Here is a 20637-nt window from a genome sequence, read left to right as displayed (position 1 = left end):
CATTCACAGTTGATGGGAAAATTGGAATATTTGATGGCAATAAAATTTTTTTAAATTGATCTTAATTAAATGTTTTTTTTTTCTCTAAAAAAATCTCTGCTACTTTTTGTATATGATGACTATGATGCAAAAAGGAAGACTACAGTTCCCTAACATTGGCAGAATAATCTACCAAAGTCACTATTGATGACGCAGCAAAACATTCCAAATCTTCATAATACTACTAATTACAAACTATAATCTCCACCCACAATGTATTCCTTAAATGAAGCAAAAAAACATGTTGGGATGCAATGTTTTATATTCAGTGAACTAGCAAGATAGTTGCCACGTTAAAACCCTCACTGACGGCAGTTGAATTAAAATATCCAAGTTAACATGGAGGACTGGGAGTGAATAATTACACTGTGATTTAAATAATGCACATTTCACCTCCAAATGTTACCCTATTCCTGTCACCCTATGAACGCATGCACTCTTTTCAACCGGTTCAGTGATGCTTCTTTTCTCTCAGATCCTGGCATCCCTTCTTTTCTGCACTAAGACGAGTCCGTATATGTTGTGTGTGTCAGTCTCATGAGATCTTACTAATGATGTGACTGCTCATTTGCATTCACAGAGGAAACTGAACATATTAACATGAAGCAGAGGATATGTGATTAAGATGAACAAAGTGGGGATTTTTATCAGGCCTCACATCTGACCACCTCAGGGATGCACTTATCATTTGATACTAGCGACTGTGTACATGTTTTTGACACACACACAGACACACACACAGACGCACGCACACGCACACGCACATGAAAAACAGTATTGCTACATGCATGTAGCAAGCATAATGCTCAATGGTGTAAAATAATGTTAATTAATCAGTGCAGCAGCCCCTATGTAGTTTCCATTTTCATGTTAGCATGGTTTAGTTTGAAGATGAGATGGTGGTGTACTGACCCGTACCTCCATCTCCTTGAGCACAGGGTGGTCCTCAATGCCCGGGAACAACACCCTCATAGCATACGTCCGATAGTCCAAGAAGGGAATTCCGGCGCCGTCCAGTTCTTGTGTTAGCTCATGGATATCTGTCTGGAGTTCGGCAAAAGCTTCAGGAGAAAAAACAAAACAAAAAAAACAAAACAAAAAAAAAAAACAAGCAACAGTGACTGATCTTAAACTGCTGCAGCCTCTTATAGGCCATTACTTCCATAAATTCCAATCTAATTTGTGATTCAGTTGTACAAATGTAGTGTATGAATACAATTTTCTCATGAGCTTCGTGATTATGTTTTTGCTGTAATTTTGCGTCACATGTCGACTTTACTTTGCTGCCTTTGTTGGATGACCAAAGAATTTCAACCTCCACCTGCATTACCTTGACAGTACTTCAGTATGGTCATATATGGTTGCCATTGTCATTTCTGGGTCACTATTTACTCATGTCTGCTCATATGCTACATTTACACGGTCAGTGTTGTGATGTCTGCCTCTAATGATGGCTAGTGAATGATGAACCCCCCCACACCCACCTCCCGACCGCCTCTTTTATCTGCCTCTCTGCCCACACACACACACTTTTACATTTCTAAAGGACATCTGGGAGAGCAGAAGGCAGCATGGGCTCTTTAGGATGTGGGAATAAGTGCACAGAATGTGTTTTTCACATTGACGTGAATGTATTTTTAAATTCTTTTTAAAACACATATTTCAGAAGGAGGATCAGCTTCAATGAGGGTTTTAAAGAGAAAAACAATGTGGGATGAAAAGAAGAATATACACTGGAAGTTGAGTGAAATAGGCTGACCTACATTCAAAGCGTCAAGATGACAGCAAGACAGTTACTTGTAATCATTATTTAGTTCAAGTTAATACATTGTTCGAATAATGTATGAGTAAACGTCTTTTTACACTTGTGCAAACATGCAGTAGAAATGAAATGAGGCATATTTGTATTGCAGCTCAATTATCATTTGTTTCAATGTTTTACAGTATTATTTACAGTAGTTAATGTCTTTGGCACAAGTATGATAGCTAAGAATGTTAATGCTTAACTTTAAAGATTGGCCCGAATAGTTTAACCGTTTGACCCCGGCGCAAATTTTTGCTTTCTCCATTATTTTTAATTTTCGGATTTAAACATTTTTTTTTTTTGGAAGCAAACTTCCCAGAACAGATTGCATCCGACCTTCCACTGTAAGACATAACGCACTTTTTGAAACTGCAAATCATAGGGGAAGCTGTAAGTATGCTGCCTTTACCTTCTTTACATTCCAGGGCTACTCTGGACTCCAAGTTGTCCATCTGGAGCTGAAGACGTTTCAGGGTACGGTCAGCGTCTCTTGATTTTCTCTTATAAGCTATTAGCACAGCAATGATGACCAATAACAGCATCCCGCCGCCACCTCCGATCCCGATGATGGCAGGCAGTGTAAGCAGACTATCCGAGTAGATTTGAAGAGTACCTGGGGAGTACTCGAACCCGCCGGCTCGGATCTGAAGGCACACAGATATTTTTAATGATCGAAATGTACACAGAAGTTCCGTGACTTTCACGCAAGGGGTGGAAGCTGCCTTATCAGAGCTGAATTTTCAGGGCATTGCTCAAAGGATCATTAGGGAAAAGCATCATGCTAATTATTTACTTTTCCCTGAATTCATTTTCTGTTTCTCTCGGGATTCAACTTCATCAAGTCAAAAATAAATACTACGCACGAGTTCATCTCACACCAGCAGATGGTTGGAGGAGAATAGTAGGTGGTCTAAGGTAATCGAGACTTGGTGGTCTGATGAAAGAGAAATCGTTTGACCCAATTTCTACCTCAAAAATCATGAAATTTTGATCTCCTCTGTAGTCAATATGGAGGCCCATTGTTGACAGGCATTTGCTTGGGGATCCTTACATCACCTTAATTACTGCAAACTCTGTTTGCCAGGAAGCGTTTGATTTTTTTTTTTTTTTTTTTGCCTGCAGGGTAGATTCTTAAGGCAGTGGAAGATGAATCTCTCACAAGATGGCTTTCTCAGCTTCATTCATGAGCTCTGGTCTCGAGATGCATAGGATTAAAAAAGGATTCATTATGAATTGGTAAGCAATGTTGATAATGGAACCCACTGCTCATACAAATAAGCAGGATGTAAGATCATGGTTCAAAAAACGTACTTTGATATTTGATGCTGCAGAAACTATAAACTATACTAAAAATATATATGGCACAAATGAAAAATATTGTAGTCATGTATCTCTTGGATAATACTAAAATACATATAAAGTCTAACCTATCACTATGTGGTCAGCAAGAAATAATATGTAAAAAGGGACATGGAGTTATTCAAGAGAGAAAATGTAGAACAACTCATGCAACATAAAGCATTTTCACCCACATTAAAAGTAATCAAACAGCGTAATTAGCTATATTTAAATATCTCCCCAAGCAGCTATAGCAATTAGGAAAAGTGAAACACGTATTTGTTTTTTCAGTGCTCAGTAAGTACATTTGCATCAGAACAGTTTATCTCAGTAAATAAAAAAAGAAACACACAGCGCGGGAATCCATCAAATCAAGCGATCCACTAGGGGGGTTGATACCAGACTCAAATGAATAATGATTATACACTTTGAAGTTTTTGTAAGTGAACTTCCATGTCTCATTAGAAGAACAAAATCAAAGCAAAAAATTGCAGCATCAATAGTTACATAGTATATTAAATTAGCACTACGAACATACAGTACAGTATATGAATAAGCAGACAGTACATGGAAAAGACATTAATACAAACAGGACATAAACATAAGCGATGATTAACTCTTACTAACGTTTCAGTCTACTTAGCTGCTCAAACTGAGAAGTGTTAAAACTTCACGTGATGCAGGTTTAACTGATTTTTGTTGCTCTACTGAGCTCCTTTCAAAATATAAATTAATGTTACATATTTGACAGATGTCAAGAGGTGATGAAGGCAAAATAAAGTTTCTTTAGCCTTCATCAAGATTCGAAGGTCTTTTTAACGACAGCTGTTTGAGTAAAGTGTCAGCATGAGTGCATTTTGATGGCTGTATTTTTTTTTTCTGTTATATAAAAACCCTGGGCATAGCTTTAATCAGAAACTGAGAGGCTTTAAGTGAACTTAGGGACAATTGCAGTTCTACATCTACTGCAGATAATCAAAAGTGAGTTCACTGTGGAATTGAAGTAGGTAGCACACACAGTAAGGGGCATTTACTGTGATAATACACCCTCACACGAAAGGAAACAAAAACGTTTCATTCAAGTCACAGTAATGTCAAAAAGACACATCCAAAAGGAGAGGAGCTGGCGAAGTGATTTCTGAGGGTTAACGGCAACAAAACAACCAGCAAGGCCGGGAAGCAAGCACTGCTGAATACAGTGCAGCTAGCACTGGATCAATGTCGTCCTATTGCAGTAAGCAAGTTGGCGAACACCAAGATTACGTTAGGATATTCACTCCAAATACACTCCGTACACTCTGAAACGTTCGGAAACTCAAGGTGTTGTTGGAGGATGTAAAAATGGAGCACGCTCTGTCTCCGTGAACACTGCAGAGCGTGGTGAGAGTGTCACATTTCATTGCTGAACATACCCCAAGAAAACCAAGTACAGTGTGAAAAGCCGTTAAGGATGTGAGCTTTGGACCAGAGGGTTGCATGTTCAAGCTCTATTACAGACAAAAATTGTGCTGATTGCTGCAGAGAACTGAAGCCCAAAATATTCTTGGATGCAAAATGAGCCCCTGCATTGAAAGGGTACAGTGTTTTTATTCCAAGTAATAATAATCTAATAAATAACGCCCAATCAAAATAATTATCTGCATGACTAAGATATATTAATCAGCAGTCTTTTTAAGTGTGCAGTTTTGCTGTGTCTGTATATCGGCTCCTGAATTTTTGTCCTATCTTCTTACAGGGTTTTTTTTTTTTAATCTAAAAGTAAGCACATCAAGAGCCCCTTGGAATTGCCCACTTTAGTTTACTTTTTATTCTGGGAATATTATTTTATTTGCTGTTTTTTTTTTTAATACACCATCCACCCAGCATCTTAGTTTACTCAACAAGTTGTTTGTTTATTGATTACACTGACATTTTTGCTGTGACAAATGTGTCATTCGTTTTTGATCCTCTTGAGTCCTGCATGTCTGTTGATTTTGTATTTTAAGCCCTTACGTACTCCTTTTGTTGAATTAACATTTGTTTTGGGAGATTTGGTCTGGAGTCAATTTTTGGAATTTGCATCCCATACTACAATGTACTCTACACCACAAAATGGTCACACACTGGATTTTCCCATAACAGACTGGTGTGGCTGTTTCAAAGTTTCATACATATTTCAGGGAAAAGCTCTTAAATTACTACAGAGTCAAATCTCATGAAACCAAAAGTTCAGGGAACATTTAAGATTTTTTGTGTTTATCTTTTTTGCAGCATGAACACCAAAAGAAGGAGCAGACTCAATAGCAGAGTGTTAGGACCAGAAGAATCTGGGTGTAAGTGCTGCTCTGCATTTCTTTTCACATTTATGATACATAATTCATAACCAGGGTTATAATTTCTTATATTGTAACTCAACATATGTGGTGATGTCAATATTGTTGAGGTGTTAAGGAAATGTGACGCACAAGGAATGTCTTAAGTCGATTATGGTTGACAATTTTGCATGTGCTCAATGTCTAGAACACATTTTTGGTTATGTTGCTACAACGGTTAAAAGGTTAAAGGGATGCCAGCCACTCCTTTTGTGATTGTTTTGTATTTGTCAAACTATGTCTAATGCTTATTCTACGTCTAAAGCCAAAGGGATGAGAAACAAGCTTTAATATATATATATATATATATTATATATATATATATATATATATATATATATATAATATATATATATATATATATACATATATACACATACACACTGATTACTGGACTTTCAACCTCTTTTCATGGCAAGCAGCCAATCAGGTATTTCTTTGTTGTGATTTTATTTTTTTTTACGTCAACACTTTGCACCTTATTTATGACTACTTATTTTTTTTTCTAAATGTAGTTCCCACAGCGTGTGGGTAGATGTGCAAGCATAAAGATGCCCAAGCATGAAACACCCATTCCAAAGAACAGCCTGTCTGTGTTACTGTGAAGAGAGCTGGAGTGGAGTGGGGAAAGAAGACCATTCAACAGAAGTTGGAGTAGGTGAAGTCATCAGCTAAGCCAAGGAGTAAGACTTGAATATGACCAGAAACATCACTTATCAAAGTCAAGTTAAGTTATTGTTTTACGATTAACACTGCTTGACAACAATATATGCCGTGTGAGCGCAAAGATGTGAGTGTCTATTTTTACTCTGGTGAAAGGCTGAAGGACTGATGGAGCAACTAAAAAGCTGTAGGCCAAAACAACAAACGAGTTTCTTAGAAAAACTCGAGGGAGGCGTGCAGCTGCCAACACGCAGCTGAGCGTCAGAAGGGACACGCAAAGGCTGGCTGACACACACACATTGTAGGGCCCTCGCTTTACAACCACACAAACTGTGTGTGTCTGGACACTCATTGGGGTCCCCTGTATGTAGGCCATTCTACATGAGGAAAATCTTGGTGCAACAGCTGCGTCCTTCTCCGTAGTATCACTCCAGCATATGCATACACATGCACTTAAACATACACTATATGAAGATACATAAGTACCCACGGGTGCAGATGAGCATATGGAAAGTCGATGCTTACATACTGCACAAAAAAGTCAAGGGACATGTTCTTTTTGTTCGGCTACTGTCAAAAACATGGTCAAACTCAACTAAAACCTCAACACATTGCATCACTGTGACATCCAGCATGAGATTTTCTGGTTTAATGCAAGTGTGTGCAATGTAAGGGTTTTAAATAAGTTGTACAGCGTTCCACCTTGAAGCTGACTGGCTTTGCCGTTGAGCGCTATCATGCTGAATTAAATGGATATGCTGTCATTCGATTTGGAGGCCCACTGGTTGTCGCTAACAGGGAACAAACGTCAAAAAGATTTTGCAAGACCATTTGAGACGACATCAGCAGATAAGTTTTAAAAGGGGCATTGGGAGGATAGCGAGTGGGCGTACTGGCACCGATGTTCAAACATACATCCAAATAGATTCCGAGCGGGAGCTGTGTTGTCTGCCTGAGGTTTGACCTTCTTCAGTACGAGATATGATGATTTTAAAAGTCTGCTGCAGTCATAGTGAATCAGAAATGTGCGTCTTCAGTCTGGTGGCAGTTCGAAGCAAGTACCACTCAATACTTGCTGTGGGCTGTGCTTACTATTTGTATTGGCTATCTGATTCTAAAGTGACAAAAACGACATTGACATGATAGTCACCATGGAAGCTTGAAGAAAAAAAAAAAAATTACTTTGTTTTTCAACACACTCTCTTCAGCCTTGACTTAAAGGTTAGAAAATGACTTTGCTGTGATTCCACGGCTATTTAGGACCTCAAGTGCACCAAAAAGAATTCAGTTATTTTAAAATTTTTTCTTTCAAAGGTTTTGCTATGAGTCACAGCTCTCTTTAGATCCTGGCTTCTTGCAGTCTCTGAATTAAAAAACAATAACCCATCATTGATTGGCATCTAAGTCACTGTTCATACAATATTTGGCTGAACTACAAGCCACTCATTGCTGACAGCAACCAAATTGGACAAATCTGTCTTCGGTACTTCCCAGTGCTTTTAATGAACTATTCAATACATTATGTCAATCAGTTTCACCAGAAATTACAAAGCACTAGTTTACATGTTTCAAGTCATGTAGGACATACTGTAGTGCCTGGTGAGATAGTGTTTCCTCAAAACATAAATTAAAAAAAAAAAAAAACCAACCTTAAGGGATGCTATGAGAAAAAAAAAGACTATACACTGGAAGTTACTGTCTTAGAGAGCTTTTAATGTCGACCAAGGACACGCTGGAGAGACTGTTTCTAAGCTGGCCTGGGAACACCTTGGGGTCCCTCTGGAAGAGCTGGAGGAAGTGGCTGGGGAAAGGGAAGTCTGCTAATCCCTGCTAAAGGTATTGCCCCCCAACCCAACCCTGAAAAGGCGGTAGAAGATGGATGGATGAATGGACAGATAGAGGGATAGATGGACACCAACACACCCATGGCCAAACTGAGGATAAGCAGTACAGAAAATGGAGGGATGTTATAAATCAGTAATTGTAACGGGTAGGCTGGGACCCAAAAGATCCATATCCAGGGGGCCACCAACAAGTCGTAAAAAGGTTCAGGGGGTCCTCGACGGTAACAATATACAATGTTTCGAGGTTGCCAATAGCATGCAATGGACTTGTTACCATTTTTCATTGGATTCTTTTGTATGGATAAAGTATTTTTTTTCATACCAAATATTGCAACTTTAAAAACACCCACTAGTGTAGACAAAGTTCTGTACATGATCCAATGCAACACTCAAACATACCAAAGCGGTTAAGGAACGTCAATGAAAAGAACAATTAACAGCAACATTAGAAACAAAAACAACAAATAAGAACCAATGTGACCGTGACTATTGTGTTAATGTAGATTAATGATAGGCTCCTCCACTGGGTCTATTTAGATCCTAATGCTTTGAGAATGCAAAAAAAGTGAGGACAGCCTGTCCAGTGAAATCTTTGGTGTATACCAGGTCACATTTGATCTTTATTTTGGAAAATAACACTATCATGTATATCTGGACTCAAAGATGTAATAAGTAAAACTTTATTCTTCTTCACTTTGTAAAAATGGGTCACGACTTGGCAATAACACGAAGACGTGGGACCCAGGGTAACAAGAGTCGAGAACTACTGTTTTAAATGTTAAATGGAGTGCACTTTTAGAGTGCTTTATCTCCACCATCACTGTGCCTAAGGCCATTTCCAAGGGCTTACATTCACCCATTCTTGCACAAATTCAAACACTCGATGGATGGCTGCTGCCATGCAAGGCACTACTTTCAGTTGTTAATTTATTTTTTGCACTTGCAAGTCTAGAATTTTGAAAAAAGTAATCAGCAATAAAACTCCCTGCATTATGCATGTCATTTGTCATGAGGTAGCTTTAGTTTTTAAAGTTTTTAGAATTGACTATGATCAGTTGTTAGTGGTTATCAACCTTTGGGAATTTTAAAATAAAATACAAAAACGTATTATCCTTTTGACACTTTCATTCAGGAATACATGAATTGCAGTTTCCATTAAAATATTCATCCATCAATCCATTTTCTTTGCCACTTATCCTCAGGAGGGTCACGCGAGTGCTGGAGTCTATCCCAGCTGTCAACGGGCAGGAGACAGGGTACACCCTGAAATGGTTGCCAGCCAATCGCAGGGCACATCGAGACAAACAATCACAATCACACCTAGGGGTAATTTAGAGCGTCCAATTAATGTTGCATGTTTTTGGAACGTGGGAGGAAACCGGAGTGCCTGGAGAAAACCCACGGAGGGATGGGGAGAACACGCAAACTCCACACAGGCGGGTTCAGGATTGAACCCGGGACCTCAGACCTGTGAGGCCAACGCTTACTAGCCGAGGCTCCGTGGCGCCCCTATTAAAATATATTGACTTTAAAGTGAAAAACAAATCAGAGTTTGGCTGGCATAGACCAGATCATTAACATTCATTTGAGCATTTCGAACACAATCTAGGTCTTGCTGCCCTGTACTGCAGGGTCATAAACATGGCCAAATATGAATTTGGGGTGACAACAAAGACTTGTGTCAGACCAATTTGAAAAAAAAAGATCTTAAGGGTTATGCTCATTTTATTCCCTGTGCCATACTGTTTAATACCGACTACAACTAATAGAAATATTGGAAAAACAGAGTGCACCAAGGGACTTAACACCCAGCAGCACCTGCAGCAAAGAACTGCTGATGCATGCACAGTTGGTGATGTGAGTATGCTTCACTGCATGGAAAGAAATGGGTTTTTGTTGTTGTTTTTTTTTTTGAAGGTTCATTCATTTGGATATCTCACATACTTCAGCCCTGACAGATTAAACTCAACATTAAAAGCATAACGTGGCTTCGTAGAACTAGTCTTCTATCTAAATTGAGTGAAAAGTTATTTGAAAAAAAAAACAAGACCTCCACTACCTGATGCTCAGCAACAAGCAATGGGACAACCCATGAAGTAAAGCATGTTAATTAAGCATTACATATTTAACAGCCACATTGGTGTGCAAGTTTAGTGAAGCGTAACCTGGATCTGTCAGAGGAAACTGCAGTGGAAAGCCACAAGGGTTTATTCCCATAATTCAACAGCAAGGTTAGAGTGACATTATGTGCTGAGATTGTCAGATGGGAATATTTCCAAATGCATAAACATGAATGAGGTCAGTTTGAACATACCTTAGCCCAGCAGGGCATAATGGAGATAAAGGACCAAATGTCCAAGTACAGTGATTTCTGCAGGAAAGATATTAAACTTGAAGTCTGTAATTTGAACACCATCTGAAGTAAATCATTAGGTCTCAAACAGATTAAAATTCATTGTTAATCTGATTAGCGACAATAAATGTCAGTGTAAAAACATCATGAAATGGTCAAATAAAAGAAAACAGTACCTATTACTTATTTACAACCTATCGAAAAAAATTGGCAGTGAAAAAAAATGGCTGACACAGCTAAGTTGACTACAAAAAATGGTTAATGTAAAAATTTCTGTCTCAAACCAATAAAAAAACCTCTTGATCGAAGCATATTTGCGCTACCCACAACTCATTTGCGCAGCCAGGACCCATTTGGGCACAGTCCATGTTTACCGCACTGACAGTTATTGCAGATGGGCAAAGCTTTGGGCCGGTGAAACGCGTTCCCAAAATGAGAGAGGGGCGTCTCTAAGTGATTTTTAATTAACATCCATTTTATTCTCATTTAGGAGGGATGGACTTCTGTCCTTGAACTGAATTGGTGTGTAGCATACACTGTGCAAAATTTGAGACAAAATAAAAAAAAAAAAGCACCATTTGCGAATAGCATTAGCGGGCTAGCGATGACCATTTGGGATATATATATATATATATATATATATATATATATATATATATATATATATATATATATAAACTAAAACACACCACACTCCTAGTTAAAAGAAAAAATATAATTTTTGTGTGTGTTTGTGTGCGTCCATTACTCAAGTGATTGAAATATCAATAGGATAATTGGAAAGGATAAATAAACGAAGCCCTTACTGTTCTGATTGCATTCCAACCTACATGATTGCTCACATGCAGCAAAAGTCCAAATGTTTCACATTGCACAAGTCATCCACTTCTGAAACACCACCAACATACTATTAATTATAGCAGTGATGACCAGCCAGTTTGTGTTGGCACAGTAGTATGCCATGACAGACAAATCAATTTCATTTACTGAGGCAGAAAATTACAAATATTTCCATCTTTATTCATCTATTCCAGCGATGTATAGTGACAGGCAGAATAATTAAATGCTTTTCCATTAAATGGCAGAAGGTAGAATTAAGCTGTTGCCATTTATCCAACAAAATAAGTCATGGCTTTCTGCGAGTATATCAGATTTGTGTTTAATTAACAAATCCAGAATTTTTGAGTAAATTATGAGCAAACATGGTGAGGCAGCATTTAGCTGTTATGCTTCAAAAAATGTAATAAGTTGCCAACAGAGGTGACGTTATCCCCAAGTGTGAGGGTTTTCAAATCCAGATTAAAAATACTTTTTTCTCATTTTCTCATGTGTTTTTTAGTACTTCCACTTTTCAGTCATTTCTTGCACTAAAACCTGATTTAATTGTACTTTTAAAAATGTTTTTATTTATGTGTTTGAATGCTTTCAATCATGTAAAGCGCATATTGTGTCACCTTATGTATAAAATGCGTTATACAAACACATTTGCTTGGCTAAATTGAGAAATTCTTTCGGTATATAGAAAATAAAAATGTAGAAACAGTGAAAATTGAATTCTTCAAAATTGTTTTCAAGTCTAAATTGAATGGCTCAGGTGTAGTGGATGGAAGACAGGAAAAGGCTCTTCGTCAACATTTTGTATTGTGTTCTTTGACACATCATAAAACATTACATTATATTTGAAACATTGACCGAGTGTTCCCAGACACGTGCACTCACCGTGACTTTATGTTGTCCGGTAAGGTTGGGCCATTCGCACAGCAATTGGCTCTCAGAGAGGGTGAGGACGCATGGAGTCTCTCCAACGAGCACAGTGTAATTCAGTCGACTGTTACCTGGGGCCGCCGGGATCAGGTTACGACCCTAAATGAAGTAAAGGACAAATACAATGAGGAAAAAAAAATTTTAATTATTTTACGAACAATGTCCAGCCATCCGTTTTGTTCAGCACTTTCCTTGTGAGTGCCACGGGTGAGCTGGAGCCGATTGCAACTGTCTTTGGGTGAGAAGCAGGGATCAGCCTGGTCTGGTTGCCAATTGCAGTCAATGAACATCATTCAGACCAATCGCAGGGCAGAATATGAACAAACAACTATCAACACATACTCACATACTCTATGCACAATTTAGACTATTCAATGAACCTAACTTGCATTTCCATATTCCCGTCACAACAAATACAAATCAACCATTAAAAAAGCACATTTCAGGGCTGAGAAGTGCCACTTCATTTCTGCATCGTACTTATCTAAATTTGCACGTGCGTCTGTGAAACAACCAGACAACCTGGAGGAAAATAAATGCAAAACAGCTTGCAGCTTGGCAAGAAACTTCAGGAAAGTAAGTAAGTAAGTTTTTTTTTTTTTTAAACAAGAGATAATAAAAAAATAATATGTGGGACATAAGCGAAGTGAGTGAGAGGTGATGGCTTGTGAGTCTCCTGTTGTTTTAGCAGTGGGACACAGAGACACAGTCTTTTTTCTAATCTCATTGTCTCTGTAGGAGACCACTCCACTCCACAACCTGGAAAACAACCTCCATTCCATCTTAGCAATGTGGGCAAACATAGATGTTATATAAAATTCTCTACCTCAACTACTACACAATGCAATTTACATTTACAATTCTAGTGTTTTATGAATGATAAAAACCTTCATTCCCTAATTTAATGCTGACCTTAAGTATTAGCGGAGAAGTGGGTTTGAGCTCCAATACCCCAGATGAGCTCAGCGGTTCAAACACAGGGTCGGGATAGTAGCTGAAAGTCTCATTGACCACCACCAAGGAGTCCACATTGTCCATGTAAAACCCAATCTCATCAGGACCGGTGCCAGTTTCGGGAAAACTCAGCTCGGAGTCTGCCACAGATGGAGCGAGGCAGACCATGACTGAGTTGTTGTATACGGTGCAGTTCTGTAATAAGAGAGAAAGAGAGGATAGGAGGACAGGAGTTTGTTAAACAATGCAAACATGAGTGCACTTGTGAACATTTTTTTCTCATTTAATAATGGCACAATTACCACTGTCATTTTAGTATATGTCTTAAAACACTCGGACCAGTCACGCCACCATGCCGTGTATATGAATAAATAAATAAAATACAGGTTCCCTAGTTCTGCTTTTGCCATTAATTTTTCTACTTAAAGACATTTAGGTTGATCTAATTTTTAATTTTAAACAAATTCATTTATATAATGTCAACTTGATACAAAAAGTATTACTTTTGTTGTATGTTTTGATACAAAATCATGTGGCACACATCTGAAATGTGACCTGACATTCCAGACTGAAGACGTTGCGTCATTGACACATTTTCTGTCACCTTAAGACGAAGACGCTGGAACACGATGTCTGCACTGTGGGAATTTGACGGATTATGCTTGTCTGAAAGTAAATCAATGAATGTGTATGGATATCTGAACTTGAAAAAGCCTGCAAGAGCAGTTGCGCTAAACTGTCGGTTTGAATTCATAATTCAAACTTTTCTTAGTATGTGGGCTAAAGTCAATCAATCAATCCACATTGACTTCGTCATATTCAGGATTTACTGTGCATTTAAAGTAATTTCTCTTGTAATTCAGCAAAAGAGTATTTTCAATGAACAACTACTGTACATACAAAGTGAAAATGGGGAAACAATAGTGTGTATGTTTCTTCCGGCTTGTCCCATTTCGGGTCGCCACAGCGTGTCATCTCAGATGGACCTTCATATTTGTTTGGCACAGTTTTTACGCCGGATGCCCTTCCTGACGCAACCCATCCTGGGGAGTGGGGGCCCCAGTGAGAAATAAACTCATGACCCCTGGGTTACCAAACCAATGTACTCACATGGAAAGACTCTGCCTGCCCGTACTTGGCCCTGATCTTTGGTTCCCGGATGGTTGCAAGGTTGGTCCCGCTCACTGTCAGAAGAGTTCCTCCACTGCAGAGAAGACAGAAGAAGACATTTACACTTTGCCAGCAAGAACATGTATATACAAAATAAGCAATAATACTGATAAGAAATTAATTTAAAAAAATAATAGACTGTTTCTCATTATTGATTGAGTTTGCTAAATGATCCACTCTTCTACTGGCGGTTGCTATGGCTCCAATTTATCTGTTTAACAAAGGATACACTCACTTATATCCGTCACGTATGTCTCTGCACTCTGTTATAACTGATAATGCATTCATCTGCGTTTAATTCAAGCGTACAAAGTAAGGGAAGACTTTCTGATGACAGGGCAGGGCTTGAATTTCTCAGATATGAGAAAAATATTCCATCCCTCCCATGCAACAACAGTGCCAATAGTTAAAACTGTAATTAAATTGAAAAAAAATATATACTTTTCTAACCTCCATTATTACCTCCATCTCTCTTTTAGACCCCAGGTGAGCAATTGTCATTCACTCATTTTAAGTGCTCCATTTTCATCCAAATGGATCATCATCGGACTTGCACAATGACAATGCCCTAACGCTCCCTTTAAATGCCTTTCATCACTTATCATCACTTGAGCAAAAGTGCCAATTCTCTGCTGGGAAGCAAAGGCAGACAATGAGGCAGAGATGATCAAATGTGATTTCACGTCTAATCGTCTCGTCATACTTTCTGTTTGAGTGGAGGTGTGACGGTGACACTGTCACAAACATGCCCAGGTAAATGAAAGTGTTCTGTAATTTTATTCCATCATGCAAATGTGATTTTTTTAAACTGTAGAAGAGCTTAAGTCTAAGTTTTAAAGACAATAAAATATTTTTTAAACTTTAACCCTAACCCTTTTTCCTCTACTAACAGCATGTGCAGTTTCATGTAATTTTATGGTTGTCGCTTCTAAAATAATTACATAAGCTGGAATCAACTCTCCTGTTGCACGTTTTTTGTGATCAACCAGAAGTGTTATACTAAAAAACACTTAATTTCTCTCTAGAATGAGAGACATTGGCTAATTTAAAGTGCACCTTTACTTCCACTATTTATTATCATTTAACCATTAATAAGTAAACAATTTTCCATTCCTTGTGTATTTTCTTCTTCTTCTGCTTCTTCTTCTTCTTTTTCTTTCGGCTTGTCGTCTTTTTCCATTTAAGCCAAGTATATTCTTTCTTCTGTGGGTCTAATATACCTTTGTGGAATGAAAATCCAAAAATATACTCCAATGAGAAATAAATGTATAAAAGGGTTATAAATTTTGCAAACATGAAAATATAATGCTCTATCATAATATGTGCATCTGCTAATCTGCACCTTGGTTTAGTTTATTCTCAATAATTATAAAATAACTGGGTGAGCCAAAATTTCCTTCAACTAAACCACAACAAAACCGAGATAAATGATTTTGGAAATAAAGAAACAAGGATTGGTGTTCATAAACACCTGGATTCACTGTCTTTATAAAGCAAACACCAAGGCCGAAACTTTGGTGACTGATTCAAACCTGACCTTCAACAGTCATATAAAATCAATGACTAAAACTGCTTTTTACCAACTGAAAAATATATCTATTGCATCCATGTGTCAAGCAGACCAGGAAAAGATCATCCATGCATTTATCTCAAGGAGACTTGACTATTGTAATGGTCTTCTGACTGGACTCCCCAAAAAGAGTATTAAAAAGATGCACCTCATTCAGAATGCTGCAACTCGGGTTGTGACCCAGAACAAAGCAGGCAGACTAAAAAACTCCAATTCTAAAGTCTTTACACTGGCTTCCAGTCAGTTTAAGAATAGATTTAAAAATTCTGCTACTGGTCAATAAACAAGTACATTATTTAGGTCCTGAATACATGAAAAAATGCTACTGGAATACAAACCCCGTAGGGCTCTGAGATTGACTTGACTCAGGTCTAATAATGGAAGGCAGAGTTCAAAGCAAACACGGTGAAGCAGCATTTAGCTATTATGCTGCACACAAATGGAATACTTAGCCAAGAGAGGTGATATCAGCCCCAAGTGTCAGTGTTTTCAAATCCAAATTAAAAACTCTTCTTTTTTTTTCATGCATTGTACAGTACTTCCAATTTTCAGTGATATTTCTTACACTAAAATCTATTTTAATTGTACTATTTAAAATGTTTTTATTTATGTATCTGAGTGCTTTTAAACATGTAAAGCGCATTGAGTCACTGTGTGTATGAAATGCGCTATACAAATTCATTTGCTTTGCTTTATCCGTGCCCTTCTTTTTAATGCTATAATTAATTCGTCAATGCTGAGTTTGAAGTTATCTTTTTTTAATTTATCAATGTACATGCACTGCGGTGCCCCATTACACAAAGCTAAATAAAGTTAAGCATTAAGGACTATCTTGAGCAGAAACTTAAAAAGCTTGATTGTTTTCAGCCAGCGCATTAATTGACAGTCAGTGTCAAAGTATGAATGGCCAATTAGCTGTGACAACCTCACACTCTGTCATTGATCAATTCCAGTGGAAAAAGTGGCTTTACCCTTAGAATAAATCTCTTTTGTGAAAACATGAATTCACAGTCTCAATGAGTGTTCGCTCTCATCTGGAATTTACATCTACTCCTGTCCAGATATACAGTGAGATATAACAGGGAAGAAAGATTCCTTGACTTTGAACATTTATTTATTTAGTTACTTTGGCTGTTATTAAAGTTTTAAAAGAAAATAATTTTAACTCTAATCCAAAGTAATAACTTAACCAGAAATGATTATTAATGACAAAGATTTAATTAAGAGACAGCATTCTTAGTTCATCAATCTATTTCTAGCCTTTTTTCTGCTAATTGGTATGAACTCATGCTCAACACGAGCCAGTTGTTTGTCTGTGGAGCACATTTACGACTAAATTGCTGCCAGGACTCAAACTAGCATCATTACTATCATTTTTGTTGGAAAGGATTAAAATGGGCAGCCTTGTGATTGCCTGGTGACCGGATTGGGAATTTGAATTTCTGTGCATATGATAGATAGCACTCTGAGCAACTATTATTATTATGGGTGTGTTCGTTCTTGTCGAAGCTACGGAGTTAAATAGAGAAGCAGAAGGGGAACGTTTGCCTACAAATTATGTGGTCAACCTATGACGACAATTAGATGAAAGGGCAAACAATCTAGTGAGTAATCTACATTTACCCAGGAGTCTTTACTAGGCTACACTTAAAAGAAAGCTGTAACAATATATACAGTATAATACAAATATATCTGAATGAAAGGAAGTCAATCGCTCCATGAGCTAAAAGTTTACCTGGCAATGCTCCAGTCCGGTTCAATCCTCAGCACTGTGGGGTCTTCGGTATAGTTAAACCTGACCTCTGGGTTTCTGAGCTCAGCTTCATCTATGTCCACGAAGACCGCTGTACTTCCTGGAGCCAGGCCAGCTGGTGTTATGCACACGATCTCATGGGCATTCCTCCTAAATAGACAGACAACGTTGGCTGTTTGGACTCAGAGATACAATTACTATATGTCCAGAAGTTGTTGGACACTGGCTGGTTTCGCAATCAATGACAACAACAACAACAGTGACTTATCATTTTGGACTTCAGCAGAATGCCCATTTGATCAACTGACATCATTGTGCATACATAAATATTATTGGTTCCTAAATTGTGCATTTAATATTATTGTATGACATTGTAGCATTATGCAATTTGAACATTAGCGATGCGCTATGTATAGTAAAATAAAACTGTACCTAAATAAATGTTTTCAAACCTATAGTTCATAAAGATCAAATGCAAATATATTTAGATAAAAAGATGAATACAAATGATCTGTACCTGGGCAGTGATTTTGCTCATATATCAGTAGTGATACTCTGACTGTGCATATTTGAGAGTACTTGTTCATTTGGATTGAGAACAGGCAATAAATGGCTACCTTCAAAAAGTCTTGAAAATTAGCTAATTAGTGGTGGATATTTAATTCCTGTAGCTACACACAAATAATACAGACAGCATGTATTTTTTTTTGTAGGTGTATACTGTATGTGTGTACCTACAGTGTGTGTATGGTGTCTGCTTAATAAATATATCCAATACATTTATGAGTGCAGTACTGTCAAGCTACATAATCAAGTATACATCCAGCACAGCTATACATTGTCTGATTTTCTGGAACATGCCTGCACAACAGTAATGCAGAATAGACATGTATGCATTCAATTTGCTTGAATTGATTCTCGGTCACCCCGGTCAAGGTAATGGTGTATTGCGGCGAATGGGGACTGTTTGGTTGTTGAAGGCGATTGAACTTGTACAGAATGTGTATTCCATTGTAATGTTGTCCTTCTGGCGAAATAATCTGCAATGTCCTCGTTGCCTTGTCACCATAGCAACTGATTCTAGAAGCATACACCAGCCCCTTGATAAAATGCTACAAACACGGCGGCACAATTCAGGTCTGACAGATAAAGACAGAGTTGCACTGAAGTGGAATCAACTGGATTTATGGTGAAGGCACTGCGACAGAAATGACTGCAGCAACATCAAAGCTAGCACACAGTAGTTGCTTCAACACAGATTAGCAGCCAGGGGGTAATCCCTACGTCTGACATGCATGCCACTGTTAGGATAGCTGGGAATGTTTTTCTTGCCTGAGATTAAGCAAAAACCTGTGTGAGTGCAGGCAAAGTGTTGCTGTTTGCCTGTGAATAATACAGTACTTGTGTGTGCACATAGGACAGACGTACACCTCCAAACACTGACAGCTTGGTTATCCTCATGCTTCACAGTAAAGATGCTATGAACAGCTGTTTAAGGATATATATACACATACACATCTATCCATTTTCTTTGCCGCTTATCCTCACGAGGATCACGGGGAGTGCTGGAGCCTATCCCAGCTGTCAACGAGCAGGAGCAGGAACCCTGAACTGGTTGCCAGCTAATTGCAGGGTACATTGAGACAAATAGCCACACTCACAATCAAACCTAGGGGAAATTTAGAGTGTCCAATATAATGGACACATATTTTCTGTTCTCTTCCCAGGTTTTCATAACCCAAGGTCCCAGGTCAATTTTTGTCCTGGGTCAGCAAATGTCAAAGCAACTTTATTTAGCATCAAACTTGTGGCAAAGAAAGAAAACTATTTGCATCTTATCTGATCGACAAATATTTTCTTACTTTTTAAAATGGCAGGGTTGTGGTCCAATGCTGACAGAAACAGAGCTGCCTGCATTGAGGTAGTTCCCCCCTATAGTGACACGGGTGCCCCCAGAAATGGGACCTTGAGAAGGTTGGATGCCGGTGAAGTATGGTGTCTGGAGAAGAGACAAAACAAACAGGTACTGTATCACTTTGAGTTGTATCTAGAATAGCTATAAATGTAATACGGTCACTTTAACGGACAAAAGTATCATAACAGCACCTAAAGTAGAGGTCCCCAACTACTGACCGGGGGCAGAAAATGACATTCTCCTAATATACTTTAAACACACAATTGTCCCAAAAATCTGAGTTATTAGAGTTTTGGGGAAAATTTCCTCCATATGCCCCCCACCCAAAAAAAAAAAACATTGATTAGAAACAACACAATCTTAGTGTTTTATGTCTACTGTATGGTCCTTACCACAAAAGTGAATGGGCGGGGAGACAGGGCCCTGTAGTCATTAACGCAGTCTCTTACACACACCTCCACTTGAGCCTCTTGTACTCTGTATCCTGTGGCGTCATTCAACTGACACACTATCCTGTTGATGGAGGGATGATAAGCGGGACAAAGAGCTCCGAGTGATCCAAGTAGAGAAAATGTGCTCATTTGTTTACACAATAAAGAGTAGCTCACATTCTATCAAGAAAAGCCAAGTATTTTTCCATTGCGCCAAACAATTAGAGTATGACAAAGCAAAGGCTATCAAATAAAAATGGTCTTAAATAAAATGTTTAACTACAAAAGTGTACTAAAGAAGGTCGATGGCAGACTTGGTGCAGGTTAAAAAAAAAAACCTGCCATCCACCTGTAGGAGTCTACAAAAAAGCATTTTTCCTCCCCATCACGTCTGCGTTGAATGTCTCCACAATCTTGAATAAACAGCCAACTCAACCATCTATACTGCTGCTACACCAAAACATTAGGTATGTCAAATTTTGTCTCAATGCATGCGCGTGCGAAAAGATTATCATACTGTGTGACAAAAGGGACACAAATACTGGAGAAAAACGCATGCGCAAACAGGAGGCGGAACGTCAAGATTGATATGGAGATTAACTGAAGTGTGTTCTATTCGAATTGAGACGCACTAATTTATCTCCTCATACATCCTTTCCCGACTAACTGTACCAGCGAGAGAAGGTTT

The 20637-nt window shown here is 38.3% G+C and overlaps 1 protein-coding gene across 6 annotated transcripts in view; it reads right to left on the bottom strand.

Annotated features, from left to right (window-relative positions):
- The window catches only part of LOC133490858 (plexin-A1-like), a 225093-nt gene that overhangs the window by 23864 nt on the left and 180592 nt on the right, over window positions 1-20637 (bottom strand). For 3 of the 6 annotated variants that reach the window (XR_009792303.1, XM_061801434.1, XM_061801447.1), the window contains exons 14-21: window positions 19911-20031; window positions 19466-19602; window positions 17586-17753; window positions 14221-14314; window positions 13069-13305; window positions 12112-12255; window positions 2253-2487; window positions 952-1100 (exon numbers count right to left, since the gene is read on the bottom strand). Coding sequence is in view for 4 of the 6 variants with exons in the window: in XM_061801434.1 (XP_061657418.1) it covers window positions 952-1100; window positions 2253-2487; window positions 12112-12255; window positions 13069-13305; window positions 14221-14314; window positions 17586-17753; window positions 19466-19602; window positions 19911-20031 (1285 nt within the window). In the remaining 2 variants the exon portion in view is untranslated. The remainder of the gene's footprint in view (window positions 1-951; window positions 1101-2252; window positions 2488-12111; window positions 12256-13068; window positions 13306-14220; window positions 14315-17585; window positions 17754-19465; window positions 19603-19910; window positions 20032-20637) is intronic. The other 3 variants (XR_009792305.1, XM_061801455.1, XM_061801464.1) reach the window with 3 other exon arrangements.

This window comes from Syngnathoides biaculeatus, chromosome 2, assembly GCF_019802595.1.
Source record: "Syngnathoides biaculeatus isolate LvHL_M chromosome 2, ASM1980259v1, whole genome shotgun sequence".
Lineage (NCBI taxonomy): Eukaryota > Metazoa > Chordata > Actinopteri > Syngnathiformes > Syngnathidae > Syngnathoides > Syngnathoides biaculeatus.
Note: the sequence above shows the minus strand (reverse complement) of the source record. Positions and strands in the feature narration are given on the sequence as shown.